This window comes from Lodderomyces beijingensis, assembly GCF_963989305.1.
Source record: "Lodderomyces beijingensis strain CBS 14171 genome assembly, chromosome: 5".
Classification (NCBI taxonomy): domain Eukaryota; kingdom Fungi; phylum Ascomycota; class Pichiomycetes; order Serinales; family Debaryomycetaceae; genus Lodderomyces; species Lodderomyces beijingensis.
The window spans coordinates 1,903,218-1,925,620 of record NC_089974.1 but is presented as its reverse complement, the minus strand read 5'-3'; the positions used below and the strand labels follow the sequence as shown (position 1 = coordinate 1,925,620).

The window sequence follows — 22,403 nt, the reverse complement described above, 5'->3', positions numbered from 1 at the left end:
CACTACTGTTGCAGAAGAAGACGATATGTGTACCAGTTTAGAACGTGTCCTCACCATAATGGTGCTGTATATGATAGTAGTCAATGACTTGCTTGTTGTGTAGTCTGAAAGATAGATAGTGTTGTCTATGCTATATCAGTTGTAGTAGTGTGTTTTGGTGGTGCGCGTTTACAGCACGAAATATCAAAACAAATGTCACAGCTTTGATTACAACCTGCGTTTCTTTCACCACTTACTCCTTCATTCAGCCACCATCATGTCTCACAGAGTCTTTGACAACTCCGAGAACCGGAATGTGATTAGGTCACGAAATAAGCAGGAAAACAACAACACCGCAAACACCCAAGTCTACAAACGAGTGCCGTTGGGTGGTAAGAACCAAAACATCACCAATGTCGCATTCAACCGCTCGAAATCAACACTTGGATCAAACATATTCAATCCGCCCCAGTTGAGTAAATCAAACTCAACGTTGGGAATACCATCTGCTGCTTCATCTTCCTCGTCGGTGTTGGTCCATCAAGATGATTCGCAAGCGAAGCAATCGCTGCTACTGCCCAATCGAGTTTCCAAAAGAGTAAACCTAGAGCCAGTATCAGACAATACAGCTCTTGTCAAGCGGTCGAGGTTGGACGATGAGCCATGGACAGACTCTTTGATTAAACCTCAGTTGCCACAGAAGGGTCCTGCCGGCAGAATCGGGTCGACTTTGAGGACAGACGCGCTTCATGCGCGAAATCTTGCCCGTCCCGCTGCCAACAACATGGACCCGGTGAAACAGTGCCAGCGCGTTAATGACATCGACAGATTGGTTGAACTACATTGGAACGACGAGATCGAATCCGTCCCAGAGAGAGCACCTAGTGCAGTTCCCAGACTATTTGACGAAGCAGAGTTGCAATGCTTCTCAACTCCTAACAACACTGATAGCGATGCGGTAGATGTAGGAGAGATGACCATCGAGGTGGATATAGAAGAAAACCAGCAAGAAGAAGGGGAACTCGGGTTGAACGATACCGATTTGCAAAACTTGTTAGATTAAATAATGCGGTATCCTATCTACAATGCTATTATTGTTGACTACACTGTGGTGAGTATTCTCTATAGCCCTCTTCGTGTTCTTGCCTCGTTTCGTATGATGGTAAATCAGCAGGTTGGAGAATTGTAAAATCAGTGATTAGATTGACGTTTGCTTCGGGAGCTATTTGTGCTTCAGCTGACACTGGAAGGACGTTTCTGATTTTTATCATGTCGTCTCTCTCCAAGCACCAATTATCCCTGGGGAACTCAATTTCCGGTTTGAGATATAAATCGCCATTGGACTTGGCCGAAAGCCACGAGGACGCTCCTCCTCTAAGAGGCATTCCTTCTCCTGCAATCTTGATGAAGTCATGAGGTCTAATGACTTTCCCCGCTGGCGTGCAAAGCTTGATGCTTCTCCCATCCAAATGAATAACCACCTGCTTGGAGAATCCTGTCAACGCGTCTGCGAGGGGCAATGTGAAACTGGCGTACAAGTCATTCCCCTTGCGCTCAAACGTTTGATGTTGCTTACAAGCGTACTCTAGTATCACATCTCCGGCAATCTTTCCCGGGCACTGGTCGCTCTCGCCCTTTTTCCGAATCACGCCGTTATTGGGAGACCCTTTTGGTATTTCAAACTCGAGTATTTTAGTCTCCTCAGTGACTCTGGCTCCGCCGCACTGCTTGCATTTGTCTTTGGTTCTGTGTATTTTCCCTGTCCCACTACACTTGACACAGTCAACATAGTGTTGCGAGACAAGACCAGGTGCCACTCGTTTGATTTTGCGAATGTGGCCCTCGCCATTGCATATGCCACACGTCTTGCTCACCACGTTTGACGACCTGACTCCACTGCCTTTGCAGCTGGTGCAGATGACGTTTCTGGTTGACGTGGTCCGCACGGTCTTTCCCATGTACAACTCTTCGAGGGTGACCTCCACCTTGATTTTTGCATCTTCCGTTTTGGCCTCGTTGTGTCGAGCTTGGCCGTTGCTGAAAAAATCGTGAAAATCGTTGCCGTTGTACTCGTTGAAGCTCGCTCCGTAAAACTGCTCAAAGGGGTTTGAAGCGTAAGTTTGGCTGGCATCTGTACTACCAAACTGGTCGTACCGATATCGTTTCTCTTCATCGATGAGTATTTCATACGCATACGAGATCTTCTTAAACTGAACTTCCGCCTCCTCGCGTTCCGTCCCCGACGCTTTATCCGGATGGTACTTCAAAGCAAGCTTTCGGTACGCCTTTTTGATCTCGACGGCGGTGGCATTTGATTCAATTTCTAGTATCTCATATAGGTCTTCTTCCTCCATAGTTGCATGGGTGGAAAGGATCAACAATTAGCAGTGGTGGAAAATATATTGCAGAATCTCGCTCGCTGCGATGTGATTATCCACCCTCTGGAACCTTGCAAAAACCCTCGAGATATGACTGAGAATGAGACAAGGGGCAACTGGAAAACAGAGGCCAAGTGCAATACAGAGCAGATGATGTCAACTGTTTTGACCTTCAAGTTCAACTATAGAAAAACACCTAGATATCAGCCTCAAGTGGGATAAAAAGCAGCCAAAAAAAAAAATGGAAAAGCGACAATTGCAGGATTCGAACCTACGCGGGCAGAGCCCATCGGGAATAGCTTACCACCTGAGTAGAAACCTGCACCCGACTCCTTAAAACCACTCGGACAAATTGCCGAATGTACCAATCCGGAAGGTTCACAGCTGCTTGCAACCAGATTCTGCAATAATACAACTTTCTGGCCCTTTGGTGGGTCCTCGAGACTTGATTTCAATGGGATACATCATTTCTACAATCTTGGGATTTTGTTTTATTTTCGTCCAAATTTTTAGGCAAATTCGTACAAGATTTGGTATAAACTCAACAAGTACAGGACTTTGGCTTCTTTCTATCAATCTCAAGCGATGGACTCATGATAGTATCAATCCTGGGGTCCTATGTACTCTCTATTTTTAGGGTTGCCTCAGTTTTTTGCACCCAGTTACCTTACAATGAAAAAGGAGCGATTCTGACTTTATTTTGCCAGCGTTTCCCGAGATGGAGAAAACCAACTTCTCTAAAGCGCTACTGAGGTAACACAAGAATCGGCGGTTCAACAAAGATCTTTTTTTGCCTTCTTGTATTCACTGTTGTAGCCCAGCAGGCAAACAGTGCTGGTATACTTGAGGAAAATGCAAAATTGGATCCACTTGCGTCGACAGAAAAAAAAAAAAAACTAAACTCAGCCAAACCAGCAAGTTTAAACACAGGATATACAATCTAGTTCTTACTAGCACAACCACCACTTCCAAAACACTTATTTACATAGAGCCGAATCAATCATGGTATGTCTTGTAGTCGAATTGGTGAACCCTCTACTACAACTGCCACCATCTCCCTTACAACGTCATTTCTAAAATTCACATGCTAGCATAGGATACTAACCTTCATTATCTAGTCAAGATCAGGGTATGTCCAATGACTCCACTCGCTTCAAAAAAAAAAAATGCCACAAGCATACTAACATGTCCCATCCAGTGTCCAAGTTGCAGATGAATCGTTAAAAGCATTCAATGAATTGAAGTTGGGCAAAAAGTACAAGTTCATCATCTACACTTTAAACGACGCCAAAACCGAGATTGTGGTTGACGAGACGTCCACAGATCCAGAGTACGACTCGTTCTTGGAAAAGTTGCCTGAAAACGAATGCAAATACGCTGTTTACGATTTTGAGTACGAGATTGGCGGCGGCGAAGGAAAGAGATCCAAGATTGTGTTTTTCACTTGGTCGCCAGATACCGCACCAGTGAGAGCCAAGATGGTTTACGCATCGTCAAAGGACTCCTTGAGAAGAGCCTTGAACGGTGTTGCTGCCGATGTCCAGGGTACTGATTTCTCAGAAGTTGCATACGAATCGGTCTTGGAAAGAGTCAGTAGAGGTGCTGGGTCCCATTAAATGGAGATATTTAAAGGTATTATTACAGGATTTGATATTCTTTTTCTTTTGTTACGAAACAGCTCTTCTTGGTTGGAATTGATTTCAAGTGTACCTAAAGTCGCCAAACCTGCCAAAAGCCCTGTCTTTGCGGGAAAATTCCGTTAACCTCTGGCGGCCACGCACTCCTGAAATAATATCAGTTGCGGGTCAAGCAGAAAAGTCTGGGTCACAGCTTTCCCAGGTTAATATCTCTAGTCTACCTCCTCCACGCCGAGGGAATAAACAAATTAGAATGTCGACCAAACTACCGCGGGCGACGTTGGCGCAGAAATTACACGTGCTCGACTACTTTCATCAATCCGATAGTCCCCAGTTGAAAACCGTCGACAAGTTTAAAGAGCAACTCTCAATTTCAACGTCGTCGTTAAGTGAATGGTTGAAAAACGAGCCAGAGTTGCGTAGGCGGTACAGCGAAGCCAAGTTCAAATCGTCCAAGAACGCCAAGCGCAATGCAACGTTCAAATACGAGGACATCAACAAGGCCATGGACAAGTTTGTCCAGGAACGACTAGCAAGGAACGGTCCAATTAGTGAGCCCGTGCTTCGCGAACAATGGGCGCGGTATGCGCAACAGTACGGAGTAGACGACCCCAAGCGGTTGCACAGCTTTAGTCACGGCTGGTTAAGTCAGTTTCGAAAGAGACACGGGATAAAGACAAACAAAGTCAACAAGGAAAGGGGGAGGGTCTCCAAGTATACACAGGGGCAAGGAACTAGCGTAAGCCAAAAGTCACAAGAGCCGGGATCCGGCCACGACGGATTATCACCCCCCGCTTCAATATCGATACATCAGGGGGCCGACTGTCCGATTGATGTTTCTTATACGAGTACCCAGTCTATGACTCCCAGTGAGTTCAACCATGCGGCAATGTTTCGAGTCGAAACTGAAACTACTGAGACTGCAGAAACTCGACAGGCAAGACCGCCCAGTGTGGATGCAGATCAGGATATGGATGCAGATTTCATGTGCAATCATGAGGAAACGCACCATCATCAGAGATCAAATCACAAGTCAAACTTGCACGGGTCGGGAGCCCACTCGCAACTTGCAAACGCATCTCACCCAGCACATCCTGCTCAACTTGATCTATCTAGAAACGGGTTCGGTGTGGAGCTCCAATTCGAAAAGACTGAGAGGTCAGGGAGGGGCCATCAGCAGGGACAAGATCTCCACACGTCAACTCTCCGCTCCTCGCAGGCCATGGCACATAACAATGTCTCAGTACCGCAACGCGTTTCCTCTCACCAGATGAATCAGTTGACACCTAAATCAGCAAACGTGAGCAACCGCGTGCCGAGAAGCAACGGCCCGCCAACAATCGTAGATGTCGAAAGGTTCATATTTGTTACGGGCGACAAGTTCTTCCACAACCATCAGCAAAGCTATCCCAACACGTTTAAATTGTTTCAAAAATTCAAGGAGTCGTACTTTGATGAAAAGTACCTTGCTGAAAGTGCAAGTGTGGACCAAATTCAGAGCAGCCACAGCGATCCAACTTTATCTGAGTAGGAAGTTATCATCTAAGAGGTCAACAACTGCTAGTGGTTTCGTCTACATGTGTGATTTGAAAAAGTGACATGCATTATATCGAATTGGTGAAATCAATCTCATCATGAGCAAGCTCGACATTCAATCCAGGCTTAACGTTAATCGGCTGCTGGCTTTCCAGCCCCTTGACGGGATCCAATTTGCATTTGCAGGTGCTGCACAGCCTGGTGCATTTTGATATTTTAAAATCAACAAGATCAATCTCTTGCAGCTTTTGCGTGGCGGTGTTCATCTCGGACACGAGTCTTGTCGGTGGAAGGATAGGTTTCTCTGGAGTTGCGTTTGACTCCACTTGTGCGCTTGTGCCAGCAGCTTGCAGGTTAAGCAGGGTGGATTTGTTGATCTTGGTGTTTATAGCAGCATTAGCTTCGTCGTGTTTGGCATATAAATAGTTCCGAAGTGCCATCTTGCTGTAGTTATATAATTTTTGACGATACTGTGATTGGCCTTGAGGTGCTGCAACAATTGGCAAGCGCATAACTCCGATGTATGGAGTTGGGCAGATTGGCCTATCAGTAAAGACCAGTATATCCAGTGCGTTCTACTTTTCTATTCCAGCACACCACAATTCGAAATATACAATACTTCTGATGTTCTTCTTTATGGTATATATGTCCCCATCAGCTATCATCGCTGAGAAGTGCATTGCTATCGTCTTTTACTCCACCTCTTGGTGGCTGTTTTATAATTTTGCAGCATACTGTCCGTTTTCCTCTTGGTTTTTCCTGTGCTGCATACACGCAAAACAAGAGTGGCCTGATTTCTGCACCTTTCATCATACCACCATGCCCCTTACCGATTGCATCGAAAGGAGGTTTCTGCATTTGCTCCATCTGACAAAAGCCGTTTCCTGGATAGGCATTTCGTCTTTAACGAGATATTTTACAGCAGGTTTGAAAACACTGACCCGTCTGATATCATTTCCCACCACTTTAGTTAAACGCATTACATAATACAAAAGACGAAACTACCAAAACAACGGCCACCCACCCTTAACTTCACCCCCCACCTATTTTGCCGCTGGGTTGTGCGATTGAGGCGTTAACTTGAGCCCAATGATGACAATCCCAAGCGCAATGGTGAGAAACTTGAACTTTAAATTGTCATCCACGAGCGCGTCCCTGTTCTTTGATTTCCTCTTGGATTTCGCTTCCTTGGCTCCCCCCATCACTAGATGCTTGATCTGGTTCAACATCCCAACTTCCCCTTCGGAAGACGCAGAAGAAGACGATGCATATTCGCTCAGCTGCTGCTCTTCAGCTTCGTCGTCCGCCGCGTTCAACTGCCAGGTCATGTTCTCATACTCTGCTGCGTCGCTCTCGTTCTCACTTAGCGGATACAACTCGGACCGCTCAAACACTTCAGAGGCAAATTTCTTGACGATCCGGTCGTTGACAAAATTACTTTGCGCGTGCTGACGCGGGCTGTCTTGGTCTTCATCTAGTTCGAATATGTCAAAGTTGCCAATGTATTGCTCGTCTGGGTTGGGCACGTGACTGGCATCGCAAATCAACCCCACGGGACTCATCGAAAATGGCGTATTTGCGTCTCTGGCATTGTGCAAGACAGTGTTGATGGAAACGGACCTTAGCACGCGTTTCTTGTTGATCAACAAGTCGCGCGAGTCTTTGATCAACTTGGCATCGGAGTATTCGTAGCCATTCTGCCGTAATGAGGTCAACGACTGTTTCTTGGCCAACCGCTTGATGTTCTTTTTTTGCTTTTGTAGCTCAAAGCCAATGTAGGAGAGCAACTTTTCATTATGTAGCTTGAGTGATTGTAGTTCGAATTTGAGTTTTGTAATCTCCTGTCTTGTGCGGCTGTCCGAGTTTAAACAGCTGGATCTCTTGGAAGACAGTTCAGAGTCGTCGAATGAAAAGCGGTTGTTGCCCTCGGTGTCAGTTTCGGGTCTCATGTATCCATTCAATGCAAACAAGGTCCCCTCTCGGTGGCGCGACTTGCTGGAGTCAACGTCAACAGACTCCTCAATCACATCGAATATCAGCAGGTGCCGTTTCGAGCTTTGGCCCTGAGGCATGGATGATACCCTCGTTCCATTTTGCTCTTCAAACTCGACTTTGACGGGTATTATATCGTGACTGTTATATCGCACGTGGTTTGGCTTTGTTGATGAGTACCGTTTGACAGTTGCATCGGCCATTTGCTCAAACACACCGGCATCTTCAATCGAGTTGCTTGGTGCTAGTTTGAACGGAGATAGCACAAAATCCGTCGGCTCGGGCACTTTTGGTTTTGATTTCAAACACGTGGGCAAGGACCTGCGTTTGCGGTTTTTCGACTCTGGGTCTGGAGATGGAGGAAGAATGGCGGTTTCCGCGGGCGGGAACTGAAAGCCATGAGCCACCTTGATTGAGCCCGTGGAGGTGTCCTTGAGACAGGAAGAGTCGTGGTGGGGATCCTCCTGCATGCTATGATTAAGAAGATCCAACTCGCCCTCGCTGCTGTCAATGTGTTTTTCTGAAAAATTGAGCAATGAGTAATTGGAGTGATGACTGAGAGCGTCAATATCTCTGTCCAATGCTGCAACTGTTTTTTCACTACTTGGTCTCACTTGGCTAGCCAAGCGTTCACACTGGCGGTTTAAAAACTCAATTTGGTCCATTAGAGCAAGCTTTGAGTTTTTCTCCACTTCAAACTGGTTTTGCAACACCTTGTAGTCTCGCACAAGCTTGTCGTATTTCTCCTCCAAAAGGTCCCTACTGTGGTCACCAGTGTTGACCTGTGGTAGTGTGTTGCCAACTGCTTCACTTTGATGTTGTAGTTGGTTGATTTTCTTTTGCAAACAATCAACAGTTTTCTGGTAAAACTCTTCTTGCTGGTTAATGAGATCTTTGAGACACTCTTTTTCCACTTCCATCTCCCCCATGGCCCTTGCAACGGTTTGGATCTCCCTTTGAGCTGCTTCCAAGTCAGCTTTCCTGTGCTCGAGCTCGTGAACAAGTAGCTGGTTCTCTGCTCCAATTCCCTCCACTTTCAACAACATGTCTGCATATCGTCGCTCCAATGCGTCATATTCTTGTTTACGGGTGTCTAAATGAAAGTTGTCACTTGGCATCACTTTGGTTGTTGGTGTCTGCAGTTTAGCCGGTTTATCCGGAACAACACTCGTGTTTGCCTTTGACTTGTTAAATGCCAACGGCAATGCTGTCGTTACTGGTTTCCTTAGTAGATGTTCTGTTTGAGTGATTACTGTAATCTCATCACTATCTCGATGGTTTGCAGACTGTCCCATGCTACTGAAACCAGGAGAAAATACGCAGTTCTTGATTTCGATGCAACGCACAGACAAAGGCTTGATTTTGATTTGGTCTGGTTCTCTCGCTACTGCCTCTTAGACCATGCACGCCGTGGCAATATCTTCAGGTTCTACTGTCAGTTGTAGTGCCGCCAAGGGTATTTGAAAACAAACAGCCAGTGAAAATAAATTTCTACCCCCTTGAATAAACCAAGTTGGCTCTGAAAGAGAAAGTATAGACCCAAGATCGTGGATAACCTCTCCCTCTTCTAAATAAACGCTGTTCCACCTTTGGCCAGGAATTTTTTTCTTTTTTGGTTTTTTAACGGTGGTTGTTGTAGAGGGTTTTTCTGTGAGAATGTGTACAGTTCATCTGTTTTGGTTTTATCCACATACAACTCGGGACACTGGAATTATACACAAGCAAAGAACAATAAACCTTACATCTACCAGCATGCCTCGAAAACAGGCACCTGCTATGCCTAGTAAGGCACACCCTTGCTTTGTTTGTTTTTACAACTGCACTGAAGTCACCCGTGTAACGTATGCTAGTGTGGAGATGGCAAGCAAAGGAGGAAGTAAGTGTCGCGTTTGGTAATTTCACGACAAGCAAAATGTCGATTGCCTAGACAACTCAATGCTTCTATTGTAAGGAGTAGCTATACAAACGCAAGTCATGGAACTGTCATCATTTTTCCATATTCAAGCCAACCGTCACCCACTCTGTACAAAACTCGCTCCCTCACCTAAGGGCCTGTTCCAAAGATGTCCCCGGATTCAAACTCTTGGTCAAGTCGTGTTTCTTCATACTGGCCCTTAGGATTCTCGGGTCTTTTCGCAATGTTCTCAACAATTGCGCTTGCACATTACTCGAGGAATCAAACCCGATGATGAAGTTGTATCCTTGAAAGTGCCGTTCTTGTTCTCTGGAGACTATCTTGGGTAGTGGTCTTGCGCCTAAGCTCGTTATGTCCCTGATGACGCCTCTGTTGTTCAAGATCAACTTACCAACTGTCGAGGCAATCTTGGTGGCTTCCTTTGTAACATGCAACGGATCCGTGATACGGGCTATAGCAAATAGTTCGTAGTACATTGTCTTTGGCGCTGTCAGCTGGGTTCTAGCCTGGTTGACTATCGGCGAGGTTTGAAAATTTTCCCTTCACCATTTACAACTGCGATGGCGCTACCAAATGAAACACCATCCAGATATACGGACTCTTGACTTTACAGTTCCTCAATCCCATACAATCCTCAATCCCATACACTCCTAATAGTGCTGGTCTGGGGGCAAAACAATGAAGTGAATGTCCACATGCATCTAGAACTCCCCAGCATCAGCAAGCCCAAACTCATCTATGTGGAGACCGCACTGTCCCGCCGCGTTCACACCCGATTGCTGCAAAATATTATCAGTGACAAAGTCGAAGTCACGTGCAATGATAAATTGCAGCCAGCTTGACAAGGTATCTCGGCACTCTTAGCACTTCAAAATCTAGCAACGACTGAGCTCAAAATTTTTCCACCAGCAACGTATACTTTTACTCCAGCATCGCTATCATGGCTTCCAACATAACATGGCATCCTAACTTGACGCACAGTGAGAGAAGTGCGTTGAGGAAACAGCAAGGTGTAACCGTATGGTTGACTGGTTTGTCAGCGAGTGGTAAATCCACCATAGCATGCGCTTTGGAACAGTCGATTTTAGCAAGAGGGTTGAACGCGTACAGGCTCGACGGTGACAATGTTCGATTCGGATTGAACAAGGATTTGGGGTTCAGCGAGGCCGATAGGAATGAAAACATCAGAAGAATAAGCGAAGTTGCGAAATTATTCAACGACTCGTGCTGCGTTACCGTGACGTCATTCATTAGCCCCTACAGAGCAGATAGACGGTTAGCTAGGCAGTTGCACGAAAAGGACAACTTGCCCTTTGTTGAGGTGTATGTCGATGTGCCAATTGAAGTTGCTGAGCAAAGAGACCCCAAGGGGTTGTACAAAAAGGCCAGGGAGGGGATCATTAAGGAGTTCACTGGTATAAGTGCGCCTTATGAAGCGCCAGAGCACGCAGAGATTCATGTGGAAAACCACTCAGGTTTGACCGTGGAGCAAGCTGCCGAGCAGATAATAGAGTACCTCATAAACAAGAAATACATTGAGTAGATATTTAAAAGGGTTGGCATTATGTAGTCACTTTACTTCTTTAAACTGTCCAATCTAGCTTGCAAGTCGTCCTCCACGGTCTCGGCACCGCCGTGGGCACCCACGCTCTCAGCTACTTTACCCACAGCTTCTCCATGTGAGGGCGCACCCGTGGGCGTGTCCTTTAGATTCAAGTTCAGGTTCAAGTCAACCCCAATCTCGTCAAGCACCTTGCCCAAGATCTCGTCAATCTGCTCTTCCTCGCCCAACTCGTCCTCGTCCATCGCCATGGCGTCGTCAATGGCGTCATCCATAAACTCCTGTTTCTGGTCCATCATGTCGTTCTCCTTGGCAAACTCCTGCGCGATTCTCGATAGCTGAGGCAAGTTCATTGACCTGTTCATACCACTCAACACGCGTGTAGCGTCCCTCATTGACATGGCCATCTGCTGGTTGGACCGTACACTTTGCACACGCAACGATATCGCCTGTAGTTGCGCCTTCATGGAGTTGAACTTTTGAATGTACGACTTGGTTCTAATCAAATCCTTTGCTTGGATCTTGGCACTGGAAATCTGCCCCTGTTTCGCCGACTTTTTAATCTCACTGATGAGCTTCTTTTCTTGCTGCTGCAACTTGGTCACTTCCCGACTGAGTTCCCTCTGCGTCTTTTCCAATGCTCTTTGATTCTTTCGAAGCCGTTCCTGCGGAGTGAGCTTCTTCCCGAAGGCCCATTCAAAGATCTGCGACATGATGTATTAGAAGTAACTTGTTCCTGGGGTGTGGTGTTGGATGTGTGGGTTTACGCCTTATCTCGGCAAACTGCTACATTTTTTCTGCGAAATTTCAAAAAAAAAAAGACCTATACTTTATACCCACCAAGAGCCAGCAGCACAGCACGGTGGGCCATGCCATAGCCGGCCTGGTATCCATTCCCACCAGCACCATAGTTGTGCACAATAATCTTGCCGTCGTCGCATTTCTCCTTGCAAACCCTAGCTCTTACTGAACGCATACGTACCCTCACCTTGAAAAAAAAAAAGGAGAGGATAAGGTCTACTTTTCAGTCTTTTACAATCTTGTCGACTGCAAAAAGTATCATCGTGATAGGCGCGCGCAATTTTCATTATTCCGAGTCAGAGAAGACATTAGCGAGCACCATACATGTACTAACCCAGCATGGCTTCCTATGCTTTGTTTATTCACCGTCATGCTCATTAAGTATCGCACGCAACGTCTCAAACACAGCAGCAGAATTATCTTGCGAAACGTCTTCTATTCCGTAATTGTAAATCGACCCTAGCCCGTACAATGCAATCGATGTGCACACCGCCATGGCGAGATATCCCTTCCCGGTGAACCCGTTTGGTAACGGTGGTTGTTGCAAGTTCTGACCTCTTAAATCAAGGAAGCTCATGTGTCCGGCAGCGTTACCCTGTGTCGGTACCTGAACTTCCTTGCACGCCTTTGCGTGGTTATCGCTTATGTTTCCCTGAAGTTTCTGTATCTCATGCGGATCCTCAACCAAGACCAAAGCCAAGCCTTGCTCCAAATGCCAGTCCACGTGACAGTGGAAGAACCACACCCCAGGGTTCTCCGCCACAAATCGAAGCACGAAGTATCCATTGGGACGCACTTCAATTGTATCCCTAATGACTGGAACTTTGGGAAACTGCAACAGGCCCCTATGGTCTGGAACGTAAACCACTGGTTCTTCAGGGTCATTTTCACTACGCGCAATAACCTGAAAGTTGTGTCCGTGCAAGTGAAACGGGTGCTTGCCGTCGTCCTGGTTGTTCAACACTAGTTCAATCACCTCGCCTCCGTGCAAGACATACGCGTTGGTGTTTGTCCCGTATATTTCTTGGTTTGCAGCTAGCTCGCCACTTGACAAGACGGTGTACAAAGTGGGCACCTTTGGTGGAGTATACGACTTGCCGTTGAACAAGGCATAAGTGACACCGTCGCCCAAGACCTCCATTGAAAAGTTGACCTGGATGGTCATGTCCGGCTCGGGCAAGAGCCTCTCGCCACTGAGAGGCACAAGTTCGAAATCATTAAACCCTTTTAGTTGGCCAACAGTCTCCTCGAAATCGTGGTACGGATAGTGTCCCGGGTTGTCGACTTTGTCATTGTACACAACATAGTTTGTCGACACCAACTGCAAGTCCTCGGGCACCTCATCCAACATGGTCATATCCAACACGTTGGCAAACCGGTAGTTCCTGTTTGCACCCGGCTTGGTCTTTACAAGAACAGCATACCGTTGGCCAACAGTGATGTATAGCGAGTCCACCGTGTATGGTTGCACGGGCACCCCATCAACCTCCACAATGACCAAATCGTGGTCTTCAATGAACAAATACTGCGACACAAACAAGCCCATGTTGACCACACGAAGCAAGTACGTCCTGTCCGGAACCACGTTCCAAGTGGCATTCTTTGTCTCATTGAACAAGCTATTCTGCGGAATGGGCTCGGCACCCGTGGGGTTGAACCGCGACATGAACAGCTTCATTATCACGGGTGTCTCCAAATGGTAATGCTCCGACACGGATAACGCCACTTCCTCGTCATAGACATACGGCACACTCTCCTCATCGTCTTTTTCGATGACAAACATCCCTCTCAAGCCGTCGCCGTACTGGCTGCCGCTATGGGAATGGTACCAGTATGTGCCGGTTTGGTTGCCAATTGTGAAGTCATATGTAAAGTTAACCAGAGGCCCAATGGGACACTGCGTCACCATTTCAGGTCCATCCTGCCCATTCTGACCTTTCATGAAAAGTCCGTGGAAATGCAAGGACGAATTGCGGTCAGGTAGTCCATTGTGAAAGTTTATAACCACCCGGTCATTCCTCTTGACTCTGACTATCGGATTAGGCCACTCGCCGTTGATTCCAATCATTCGTCTTGGAAAGACCCCATCGGGGTTAGCGTCGACATAGCCTATATTCCAGTTGAAACGGTGAGTCTTTGCTAATAACGGCGTGAGACAGGCGGACAAGAGGACCAATAGCACCAGCGTGGGACAGTACATTCTTGAAACCTAGCGTGGTGGCTGTCTTTGCAAATGGTTAGAATGAATCTGTTGCGAGTAGTATGTCCAAACCGGAACCCTTTTCCTGACATCGGCTCCACCAGAGCAAAAAAAAAGGAATCACCTAACAAGTTGATTTTGTGTCACTTGTCAAATTTTGCAATCACCACACCCAAGCAGCCACTTTTCCAAAAGGGGTCCCCCCCCCCACCCCCCGGTTTACTCCCAGTTTCTGGAAAACACCCTACCAGGACACGGGCAACTATCAGCAATAGAGTTTCTGGGAAACGCAAACCCGGCCCCTTTCCAATCGTGTAGACTCAGATCCACATACGCGCGCATGTGGTCCCTGATATACTGCAGCGTAGGATAGTCCTCCGGATCACAAGTCAAGCTCACCTGGTCTCGCGGCTGGTACACTCGCACATAATCCACCAAGAACTTTGCCGGCAAGTCCAACCTGCGGAGACTCAACGCGGGGTTCCACACCCTCGACAAGCCCATGTTGAAGATAAGCGACATGGGCTCGCGCGAGATTTGCCTGTGGCCAATCCACTGGTTTCCATGTAACGCTTCGCCCTTTAATGTAAACGTCTCCACGTCGTTGATAGCGAACCGCACATACCCTCCGCCTTTGGTGTCGTACTCCATGGCGAACCGGATAAACCCGTCAATCTCAACCGGGGTCTCGAGCGAGATCGACTCCTGGTACACCGTGCCAACGTCTTGTCTAACCATTGTGTTGTTGACATTGGCAATGTCCACGAACCGGTAATCCGGTCTCCACCACTCGTCAAAGGGCGCAACTTGCACAGTCTGGACCCCCCAGTACTTGTTGCCATGGTACAACCCCTCCACAATGTCAATCTCGGGCGCACCGCGACCCACACCCAAGCTAGGGTGGTCTTCTCCGAAACACGTGCATGAACTCAACCTTTGTCCCGGCAAATAGGACATCCCCAGATTGGCGGTGCTTTGGTTCGGCAAGATCCCCACGTCGCACTCGTCATACGTATAGGGCCACACGCCGTCGGATGACGCGAGGTAGCCTGGCCGCGCCAAGTTGCCCAACGACCACACCGCGGGCCATAGCCCGTTCTCCACCAGGCGCGGCATCTGCACCAGGATCTCCACCCGCGCCTGCTTGTTGAAACACAACTTGTTCCACGACTGAACCATACCGGAAACGTACAGCTGCTGCCCCACCTTGTGTTTGTCAAACGTGATTTCCAAACAGCCGTCTCTGGTGGTGACCATCAGCGGCAGGTAATACTCCAAGTCCTGCGTGGCTTGGTAGTACAAGTCCACCGCCGTGAAGAATTGGTCTTCGTACTCGGCAAAAGTGCGGTTCTCGACGTTGAATTCGTCGGAAAACACCAACGTCCAGCTTGATTTTGCAGGCAGCACAGGGCTATCGGGATCGACTAGATTGGTACGAATGGCCTTGAGCTGAGTATATGTTCTGTTGGTCAATTTTTCCAACCGGTGTCCGTTGCGCATGGGGTTGTTGAGCATGATGCTTGCCGTTATAGCATACGCGCACGCGGCAGCGAAAACCGTAGTCACCACCAACACGGCCACAAGAAACCGCCAGTTCAGTTTGCAAAATGGCAATCTCCAGTAGCGGGAACGCATTGGCGGTGCCAGTGACGCATGAGCCACCACTTCTCGAACCACTTGCACGTCTTCAGACTTCGTCTGCAACAAGGCTTCATCGAGGTAGTAGCCTGGCTCTTCAAGGTAATCAAACTTGCCGTTACCAAACGGCTGGAAAAAGCGCGGATCCAACGTCGTTGGCGGGGTATACGTCTGCTCGGTGGCAGTCTGAGCCGTAGACACAAGCGAAGTGGATGTGCTATCGGGGCTCTCGCGGAGCTGTTTTGGCGAATCCCGGTTGACCATTGAAGAACCCACTGACTTGTTTCACGAATGAAGAAAAAAAAAAAAAAGGCAATGCAAGATCTGTGCTTTTGCTTTGCCTTTCGGTTCGTTCTTGAGTAGAGTATTTGTAGTTATTATTGCCTGGTGTGTTTATCCAAGAGTTTAGGATTGAACCTGGAATCCATATTTTGCAGCCAGGGGCCCCATTTCGGAAGTGTGCGCGGCGCGCTCTCAACACGGAAAAGATCCAAAAGTGGAAACTCGTATACAAATCCGAATGAAAGCAACTGTAAGCAAGACACGAGAGTACACTACGAATCATCTCTCTATAAGATAACTTTGCCTATCAATTGAAAAAGCCCTGAAGTAAAGTACAAAACTGTATGTATATAATCTGGTATCCCTGTTTCATGATCGACTCAACCGACAAGACCTCGTTGCAGAGGTCGTGAGTGATTTGTCTCTCGACGTATGTTTTTTTTCTTTTCTCTTTTTTATGCCATTGGTGCCTCGCCTTCAGGTCCAATGTATTTGGGATCTCTCCATGGACCCACATCGCCCAACAACAACTCATCGTCGGTGGCAGGATCCATGCCGCCGTACTTTTGGGGCAAGTTCTGCGGAGGAATCTGTCTCAACAACTGCTTGGTATAGGAGTAGCCGTAAATGTGGATCTTTGACACGGTGACTGGGTCCAAGAACGGCTTGAATAGTTTGAATGCAGTGGAAAAGCCAAAGGGGGCATTGATTAAATAAAACTTACCCATCCTCTCCGGGTAGTAGTCCTGGCCGATTTTCGAGGCCTCCCTTACGTAGCCAATGACGTTGTATGCGGTGGATATCGATATCCCTTTCAAGTCCAATATCGTGCACGAGGTCTCCACCAAGTGTCCGGCTTCTCTGGAACACGCGGGCAAACGGTACTTGACCATGGCCTCGTACTCCCAAACCAAGTTCTTGAGCATTCTTTCCTGGGTGGTGATCTTGAGCATCTTGTTCAAGTCGACTTTGCCCAACTCTTCATAGTAAACAGGGCGGCCGTCCTTGTCTGTCTTGTGGTAGTAAGTGGGGTACATCTTGGCAACAATGGGTTTCTCTTCGTACTTGAAGTCCTTCATGATGGTGTTGGTGCCAAACTCGTCTCTCCACTTTTCACACTCGATAAACATCTCCTTCGCCAAGGCCAAGTCGAACTTCCTAGCTCTGAGAAAGCGCAATAAACTGGCGTCGTCTAATCTCTGCGCGTACCCCAACTCGACCAAGTCCTTGCGCATTTGAATCACCGCCTCGACTTGCTCCTCTGTTAAGTTGGAAGTGAAGCCGGTCAACTCACTAGGTGCGGTGATTTGCGGGTACGACTCCAACAAGACATCTTCTGAAACCTGGCTCATGTTATCCGCTGTCATCTTTAAAACAAGCTAGTGTGACTCAAAGTGGGTTGCTGTTGATGGTGGGGTTTGAAATTTGAAAACAAATCAGTAACAAAGAAAAAAAAAAAAAGTAGACCAAAGTGCCTAAAATGGTAGGGTATCCCGTGACTGTATGTCCGATGAAGATCTCTCCCGTGTGGCTCTGGAGATCTTGAACACAGATGAGATGCAAAGAATGCGGTGGTGCCGTGGGATGTGTGTCTCTATCTATAGCAGTGGTGGGAATAAAAGAGAGTGTTGAGAATACAGAGATGTTTTATATGAAAACTACAACAACAACAAAAAAGAAAGAAACATTTTTTTTTTTCCCTGCGCCAGCGGATTGTTGAAAACACCAGCGAGTTGGAGCCGATGGGGGAGCCCAGCCTAGAAGAGGCAAACCGAGCGTCCATCTCGTAAAAACGAAACACCACATAGGGAGTCACTCGAATCCAAATGCTACACCCTGGCCAGACTTGATGCCTTGGGTCTCTCATCGTTGGCAACCATGTTGTTATAGACCGCCACTACGCGCCCAGCCCGCCCACACACCAAGCGAAACTCAACAAAAATAGATTTTTCTGTAGGTCACGTGATGGTCGTTGTTTCGCATTGCTGACGTGGGTAGCAATCGTATGGAGGCTTCGGATGCATTATCAAACACACACGTGTCTCTTGCAAAAGCTGCTTGCACCGCCACCCACGCCATCTCGTGCTTGAAACTGGGTGATAAGAGCGTTTGGAAAAGCGTGGGTTGGGGCTGGACTACATTGCCATGATCTCTACACGGTCCATGGTTCCGCTCGCTTGGTCTGAGGATAGGGTTTCTTCCAAACAACATCTCCGGCCCCTATTTGGCTAAGCAAGGTAGCGTGGTCCCCGAGTGATCCTGAAGATATCTGTATTGCTGTGCTGCTCTATTGTTCCTGCTCTTTGACAATCTGTCAGTAGCATGTATTTAGTGCAACCCGGTTACGTCAAACACCTCCCATCGGCTTTAACCACTTGTCGAAACTTCCTTTGTCGGTTAATTAGCCGCAGCCAAAAGCGACAAAAGACGACAACGTGGTTAGTTTCTGCAAAACGGTGCGAAAAGTACACTACTGAGCTGAGCAGTTACTACTCCGCTACCAACTGCTTCGGTTCATCAGTCCCGTGATCATAAAACATATTATTACAAAATAACACTACAACTCTAACAGCCCCTCGTTATCAGTCAACTTGCGCTGCTTGATTTGCGTGAAAGCCATTTGCGAAGTGAACTCTTGACTCTGCCTCCGTTTTGTCCACTCATGATACTGCCGCTGCTCCCTCCTCTTACGCTTCCCATATCGTCGCTTTGCAGTGCAGCCCCATTTCGGTCTATTGTTAATGTAGATATCGACGATGTTGATCTATGCTGAGGATGGACATCGCCGTAAAACTTCAACTTCAACGACGCCAACGCGTTGTCGTCGACTATAGATTTGTAACTGGAGCCAAGATTACCAACACCAGCGCCAATGCTGCTGCCACCGCCAACACCTCCTCCACTTCCACCACCATTGCTAACCCCGACGATCCCCCCACTAGCACAATGTAAGTTTAGATCCGAGGAGATGATCATGTTTCGTGACACGTCCAACCAGGCCCTGCTCAATACGTCGTTAGTGAACCCACGCCACAATACATAGTCGTTTTCCTTCACAGATAGATAGTTTGATGGGTACTCACACCCCTCGAGGTAACTCTCCAACTTATGGATCTTGTTCATAATCCTTGTGCTTTGGATCTGGATATCCTTTAGCGAAACCTTTGAGTTGATAAACGAAAAAATCTCCTCGTTGCCGTTGTATAGCGATTTGCTAAACCCTTCAGTCTCGTTCCCACCATGTAGATTCAAAAACTCCAGCTTTTCAAACTCGAGCGAGCCGATTTGGTAAAGCTTCTCCTGCACGGCGTCATCGCTGAGATCTCCATCCATGTTTATCCCTTCAAGGTTTATCGAGTGGTCACTGTCGCTAGCGTTATCGCGAATCAAGGGCAGCGGCTGCGCCGAGCCGGGCTTAGAGGCTGCACCCACGTTTCGTTGTGGACTTGCCATTGGCGAGCTCGGTTGACTATTCATCTTGTGCGCTGCAATGGTGTTGAAGTCCAACATGTGCACCAACTCTGTCATTCGCAAATACTTGTCAATGAGGTACGGCGTCGTGGGCAACTCGTGCGATGTCTCATCCAACCCCAAGTCGAACCTCTTGACCTCATGACTGAGATCAAGAATCTTTTCATTGAAATCGTTTTTGCGTCCCGTTATCCTATCAAAGTACTCGTAGACTTCAGACTGGTGCTCTCTTAAAAATGCATTCATCTTGACGAGATGCGGTTCCTTATGCGGACTAAACTCCTGTCTGTTGGCCAAGTTCAACAACACTTTAGCAATCAATGTCAAGGTGCGTTGGGTGACCCCCGTCTGGTGGTTCTTGGTTAAATAGAATAGTTTCGGGTTGAGTATTGCCGGGCAGAAGAAACGGAGGAAAATAAACGCGCTAACACAGTTTAAGCTGGTGACATTGTCGTCTGCCGCGCAAAACAACTCCACCTTGGTTCGAAAGTTTTTCAATTGCGTCTTGATCTGCTGGGGGATGTCGTTGGATGTGATGTAGATCTTGTGCCAGAGCTCTTCGGCATAGGCGTACAAGTTTTGGAAGTTATTCTCCACCATCTGCTTGACCCTTTCGTCCCTCTCATTGCTATCTTCTTCCTCCGAATCGTCTTCCTCATCACTGCTACCACCAAGCAGATCAGGCACGTCTCCTTCCGGGTAACCATGTCGCGCCGCTTTCTCTTGCAACCTTACATACCGCGGATCCACTTCACAATTCTTTTTCTCGCGATTGATCTTTGCAAAGAAGTCCCCAAACACTTTTTCCAAATACTCCTGTCCGATTCTGATGTTGTACCTCTCCAACGCCTTGGAGAAAATGGACGACCCTCGGAAAAGCGTGTTGAACACATTGCTCTGGGACGTGTTCTTGGAACCATTGGTGAGTTTATCCCCAAGTGTTGCAAGTGATATCTCCATCAACACCTTAAAAAACTTTTCCTCTTGGTTCAAGCACTGGAAAATGTCGAGCAAAATGACACTGACGCGCTCAAATTCAGATGCGGCAACGTTTTCATTAAAAAAATGAACGAGTTCATCGATTGGTCCGTTCTTGAGCAAAAACTCCAAGCTTTTGAAATGGAGACTGCTTGGGATGTGGAACTCCTTGAGGTGGACTTGGAGCAAGAGTTTGCCAATGGGGATGTTGCATGGGTCGTATATCGTCAATCTGACGATATCGAGACTGCGGTTGCTATTAAAGCTTGTCGAGATTGGAATGGACTTGACTTTGATTCCGGTGGAGGGCGAATTGGTGCTGGTCATGATGGTGGAGCTAGTGCTGATTTGCTTTGTCAAGATATCGGGCGTCACGTAAATAGTGCCAATGATCTTATCCGACGGAGAATGTCCATTGTTTGGGTTGCTGCATGTTTTGATCAAAATGTGGATCATTTGCGTGGATATCGGCAAGTTTGTCAGAAACTCCTCTTTCCAGAACGGGTTGACTGTGTGATTCACAATTGCCGTCCGTGACCAAGGGTAGCCCCACATTCTGATTTCCGCGTAGATCTTGCCCCCCTTTGCCGCATCGACGCTGCTTGTTTCAAACTTGGCTTCAATGATGTCAACGGAAATGTTTTTCGACACTCGAAAGTGATCGCGTGAAAAGTCTGAAACCGTTGGTGTGCGGTGCAAATTTGCGGTGGTGACCGGTTTGGACTCGCTGTTGAATGATCCAATGTACTCTCTCTTGGCAAAATAGTTAAGCCCCACAAACCAATCTTCGAGATCTATATGCAAGGGAAACTCAATGTACACTCTTTGGTTACTGGCAATGCACTTGCCATCGCGCGATAAAAACGGGGTCAACAACAACTGGTCCGCTGTTAGAGTGCTAGTGGTACGGATAGTATTATTTAGCCGGAGTTCTTTCAACTGGCCCAAGAACAACACGTTGGAGCTGTTGAAGATGGAGTTGTGGATCTCGCGGATCTCAGTTGAGTATAACGACTTTACATCGATTGAGTATAGCAAAGTGCCGTCTAGCTCGCTTATAAAGTTCAATATCCCATTTGAGTTCAATGCGCCCATTGTGTAAAACCATCCTTCGTTGATGTAGTAGTTGTTTTCACTTGCGTGGTTCAGTACGGAGTCATCAAAACTGCTATTGAAGTTTGAGTCAATCTTGGGTTGGTAGATTGGCCCTCTCGGCCCCAGGATGATGTTCAAGTTCTTTGACTTGTATGGCAACGGACCGTATAATTTGAACCGGCATACTAGCAATTCATAAGGAGTGGCACTAGATTTGGACGGTGGAACAACCTGCTTGTTTTCGCTATACCATTTCTTGGCCAAGCCCTCCGGCTTCAAGTTCTGCCAGGCAATCAAGGTGCCTATCAAGTTGCCAAAGTTTGTCTTTGACGCGATTTTGACGTACAACTTGTCGTTGGCAAATGTTTTGATGAATACCGTGGGCGGGTCTTCCTCGGGCGTGCTGGTGTCGCCGCCATTCTTTTTGTTTTTGTTCTTTCGAGTCGGTAGGATTGACGACGCAGTGGAAACGGACGAGGTGGAAGTTGACGATGTGTGTAGTTGGTGTAGCAGCTGTGGCTGGGTCTGCTGCAGTTGCTGCAACTGCAAGCTTTGCACATTCGGTATAATTTGTATGGAGCAGGACTGGAGCGCGCGGAGGAGCAAGTAATCGTTGCCGTGCTGGTCAGTGGAGTACAATTGTCCAATCGCGGTGATAAAGATGGACTCAACGTGGATCCAGCTGATGGAGTCTGTTGAAACCAAAAAGCTTGAGCCGTGGAAAGTGCCTTTTGAACGTGATAGGATCCTATGGAAAGCAGTCTGATGTGTCATCTCGACGGGTTTGGAAGGTCTAACAAGCGTGGTTCAGCTACAGCGTCATAAACCCAGCACCGGCGGTTACTATAACGAGGGTAATCTGTGGAGATGAAGAAAAGAGCGAATAGACGTTGGTTCTTTTGGTGTGGAAATAACCAACCTGTTTGGTTCTCAAAATGTT

The 22,403-nt window shown here is 47.4% G+C and overlaps 13 protein-coding genes across 13 annotated transcripts; 4 read left to right on the top strand and 9 right to left on the bottom strand. All coding sequences in view use genetic code 12, as the record gives it.

The window, feature by feature from the left end:
- Positions 1 to 256: 256 nt before the first annotated feature.
- LODBEIA_P47160 (uncharacterized protein) lies at positions 257 to 1,042 on the top strand (the record flags this gene model as incomplete). Its single annotated transcript, XM_066974968.1, has 1 exon — positions 257 to 1,042. One exon carries the CDS (start codon positions 257 to 259, stop codon positions 1,040 to 1,042), a length of 786 nt encoding a protein of 261 aa, XP_066831654.1.
- A 28-nt stretch (positions 1,043 to 1,070) lies between these two features.
- Positions 1,071 to 2,333, bottom strand: LODBEIA_P47150 (uncharacterized protein; the record flags this gene model as incomplete). Its single annotated transcript, XM_066974967.1, has 1 exon — positions 1,071 to 2,333. The coding sequence occupies one exon, from the start codon at positions 2,331 to 2,333 to the stop codon at positions 1,071 to 1,073; it is 1,263 nt and encodes a 420-aa protein (XP_066831653.1).
- Positions 2,334 to 3,359: 1,026 nt separating this feature from the next.
- Positions 3,360 to 3,973, top strand: LODBEIA_P47140 (uncharacterized protein; the record flags this gene model as incomplete). Its single annotated transcript, XM_066974966.1, has 2 exons — positions 3,360 to 3,366; positions 3,564 to 3,973. 2 exons carry the CDS (start codon positions 3,360 to 3,362, stop codon positions 3,971 to 3,973), a joined length of 417 nt encoding a protein of 138 aa, XP_066831652.1.
- A 274-nt stretch (positions 3,974 to 4,247) lies between these two features.
- Positions 4,248 to 5,525, top strand: LODBEIA_P47130 (uncharacterized protein; the record flags this gene model as incomplete). Its single annotated transcript, XM_066974965.1, has 1 exon — positions 4,248 to 5,525. One exon carries the CDS (start codon positions 4,248 to 4,250, stop codon positions 5,523 to 5,525), a length of 1,278 nt encoding a protein of 425 aa, XP_066831651.1.
- A 73-nt stretch (positions 5,526 to 5,598) lies between these two features.
- On the bottom strand, positions 5,599 to 5,970 carry LODBEIA_P47120 (uncharacterized protein; the record flags this gene model as incomplete). The annotated part of the gene is made up of 1 exon (XM_066974964.1): positions 5,599 to 5,970. The coding sequence occupies one exon, from the start codon at positions 5,968 to 5,970 to the stop codon at positions 5,599 to 5,601; it is 372 nt and encodes a 123-aa protein (XP_066831650.1).
- A 603-nt stretch (positions 5,971 to 6,573) lies between these two features.
- LODBEIA_P47110 (uncharacterized protein) lies at positions 6,574 to 8,817 on the bottom strand (the record flags this gene model as incomplete). Its single annotated transcript, XM_066974963.1, has 1 exon — positions 6,574 to 8,817. The coding sequence occupies one exon, from the start codon at positions 8,815 to 8,817 to the stop codon at positions 6,574 to 6,576; it is 2,244 nt and encodes a 747-aa protein (XP_066831649.1).
- A 745-nt stretch (positions 8,818 to 9,562) lies between these two features.
- Positions 9,563 to 9,913, bottom strand: LODBEIA_P47100 (mitochondrial 37S ribosomal protein bS6m; the record flags this gene model as incomplete). Its single annotated transcript, XM_066974962.1, has 1 exon — positions 9,563 to 9,913. One exon carries the CDS (start codon positions 9,911 to 9,913, stop codon positions 9,563 to 9,565), a length of 351 nt encoding a protein of 116 aa, XP_066831648.1.
- A 464-nt stretch (positions 9,914 to 10,377) lies between these two features.
- Positions 10,378 to 10,980, top strand: LODBEIA_P47090 (uncharacterized protein; the record flags this gene model as incomplete). Its single annotated transcript, XM_066974960.1, has 1 exon — positions 10,378 to 10,980. The coding sequence occupies one exon, from the start codon at positions 10,378 to 10,380 to the stop codon at positions 10,978 to 10,980; it is 603 nt and encodes a 200-aa protein (XP_066831647.1).
- Positions 10,981 to 11,012: 32 nt separating this feature from the next.
- On the bottom strand, positions 11,013 to 11,711 carry LODBEIA_P47080 (uncharacterized protein; the record flags this gene model as incomplete). Its single annotated transcript, XM_066974959.1, has 1 exon — positions 11,013 to 11,711. One exon carries the CDS (start codon positions 11,709 to 11,711, stop codon positions 11,013 to 11,015), a length of 699 nt encoding a protein of 232 aa, XP_066831646.1.
- A 446-nt stretch (positions 11,712 to 12,157) lies between these two features.
- On the bottom strand, positions 12,158 to 13,999 carry LODBEIA_P47070 (uncharacterized protein; the record flags this gene model as incomplete). Its single annotated transcript, XM_066974958.1, has 1 exon — positions 12,158 to 13,999. The coding sequence occupies one exon, from the start codon at positions 13,997 to 13,999 to the stop codon at positions 12,158 to 12,160; it is 1,842 nt and encodes a 613-aa protein (XP_066831645.1).
- A 219-nt stretch (positions 14,000 to 14,218) lies between these two features.
- LODBEIA_P47060 (uncharacterized protein) lies at positions 14,219 to 15,901 on the bottom strand (the record flags this gene model as incomplete). The annotated part of the gene is made up of 1 exon (XM_066974957.1): positions 14,219 to 15,901. The coding sequence occupies one exon, from the start codon at positions 15,899 to 15,901 to the stop codon at positions 14,219 to 14,221; it is 1,683 nt and encodes a 560-aa protein (XP_066831644.1).
- Positions 15,902 to 16,374: 473 nt separating this feature from the next.
- On the bottom strand, positions 16,375 to 17,286 carry LODBEIA_P47050 (uncharacterized protein; the record flags this gene model as incomplete). The annotated part of the gene is made up of 1 exon (XM_066974956.1): positions 16,375 to 17,286. The coding sequence occupies one exon, from the start codon at positions 17,284 to 17,286 to the stop codon at positions 16,375 to 16,377; it is 912 nt and encodes a 303-aa protein (XP_066831643.1).
- Positions 17,287 to 18,505: 1,219 nt separating this feature from the next.
- Positions 18,506 to 22,237, bottom strand: LODBEIA_P47040 (uncharacterized protein; the record flags this gene model as incomplete). The annotated part of the gene is made up of 1 exon (XM_066974955.1): positions 18,506 to 22,237. The coding sequence occupies one exon, from the start codon at positions 22,235 to 22,237 to the stop codon at positions 18,506 to 18,508; it is 3,732 nt and encodes a 1,243-aa protein (XP_066831642.1).
- Between the last annotated feature and the right edge of the window lie 166 nt (positions 22,238 to 22,403).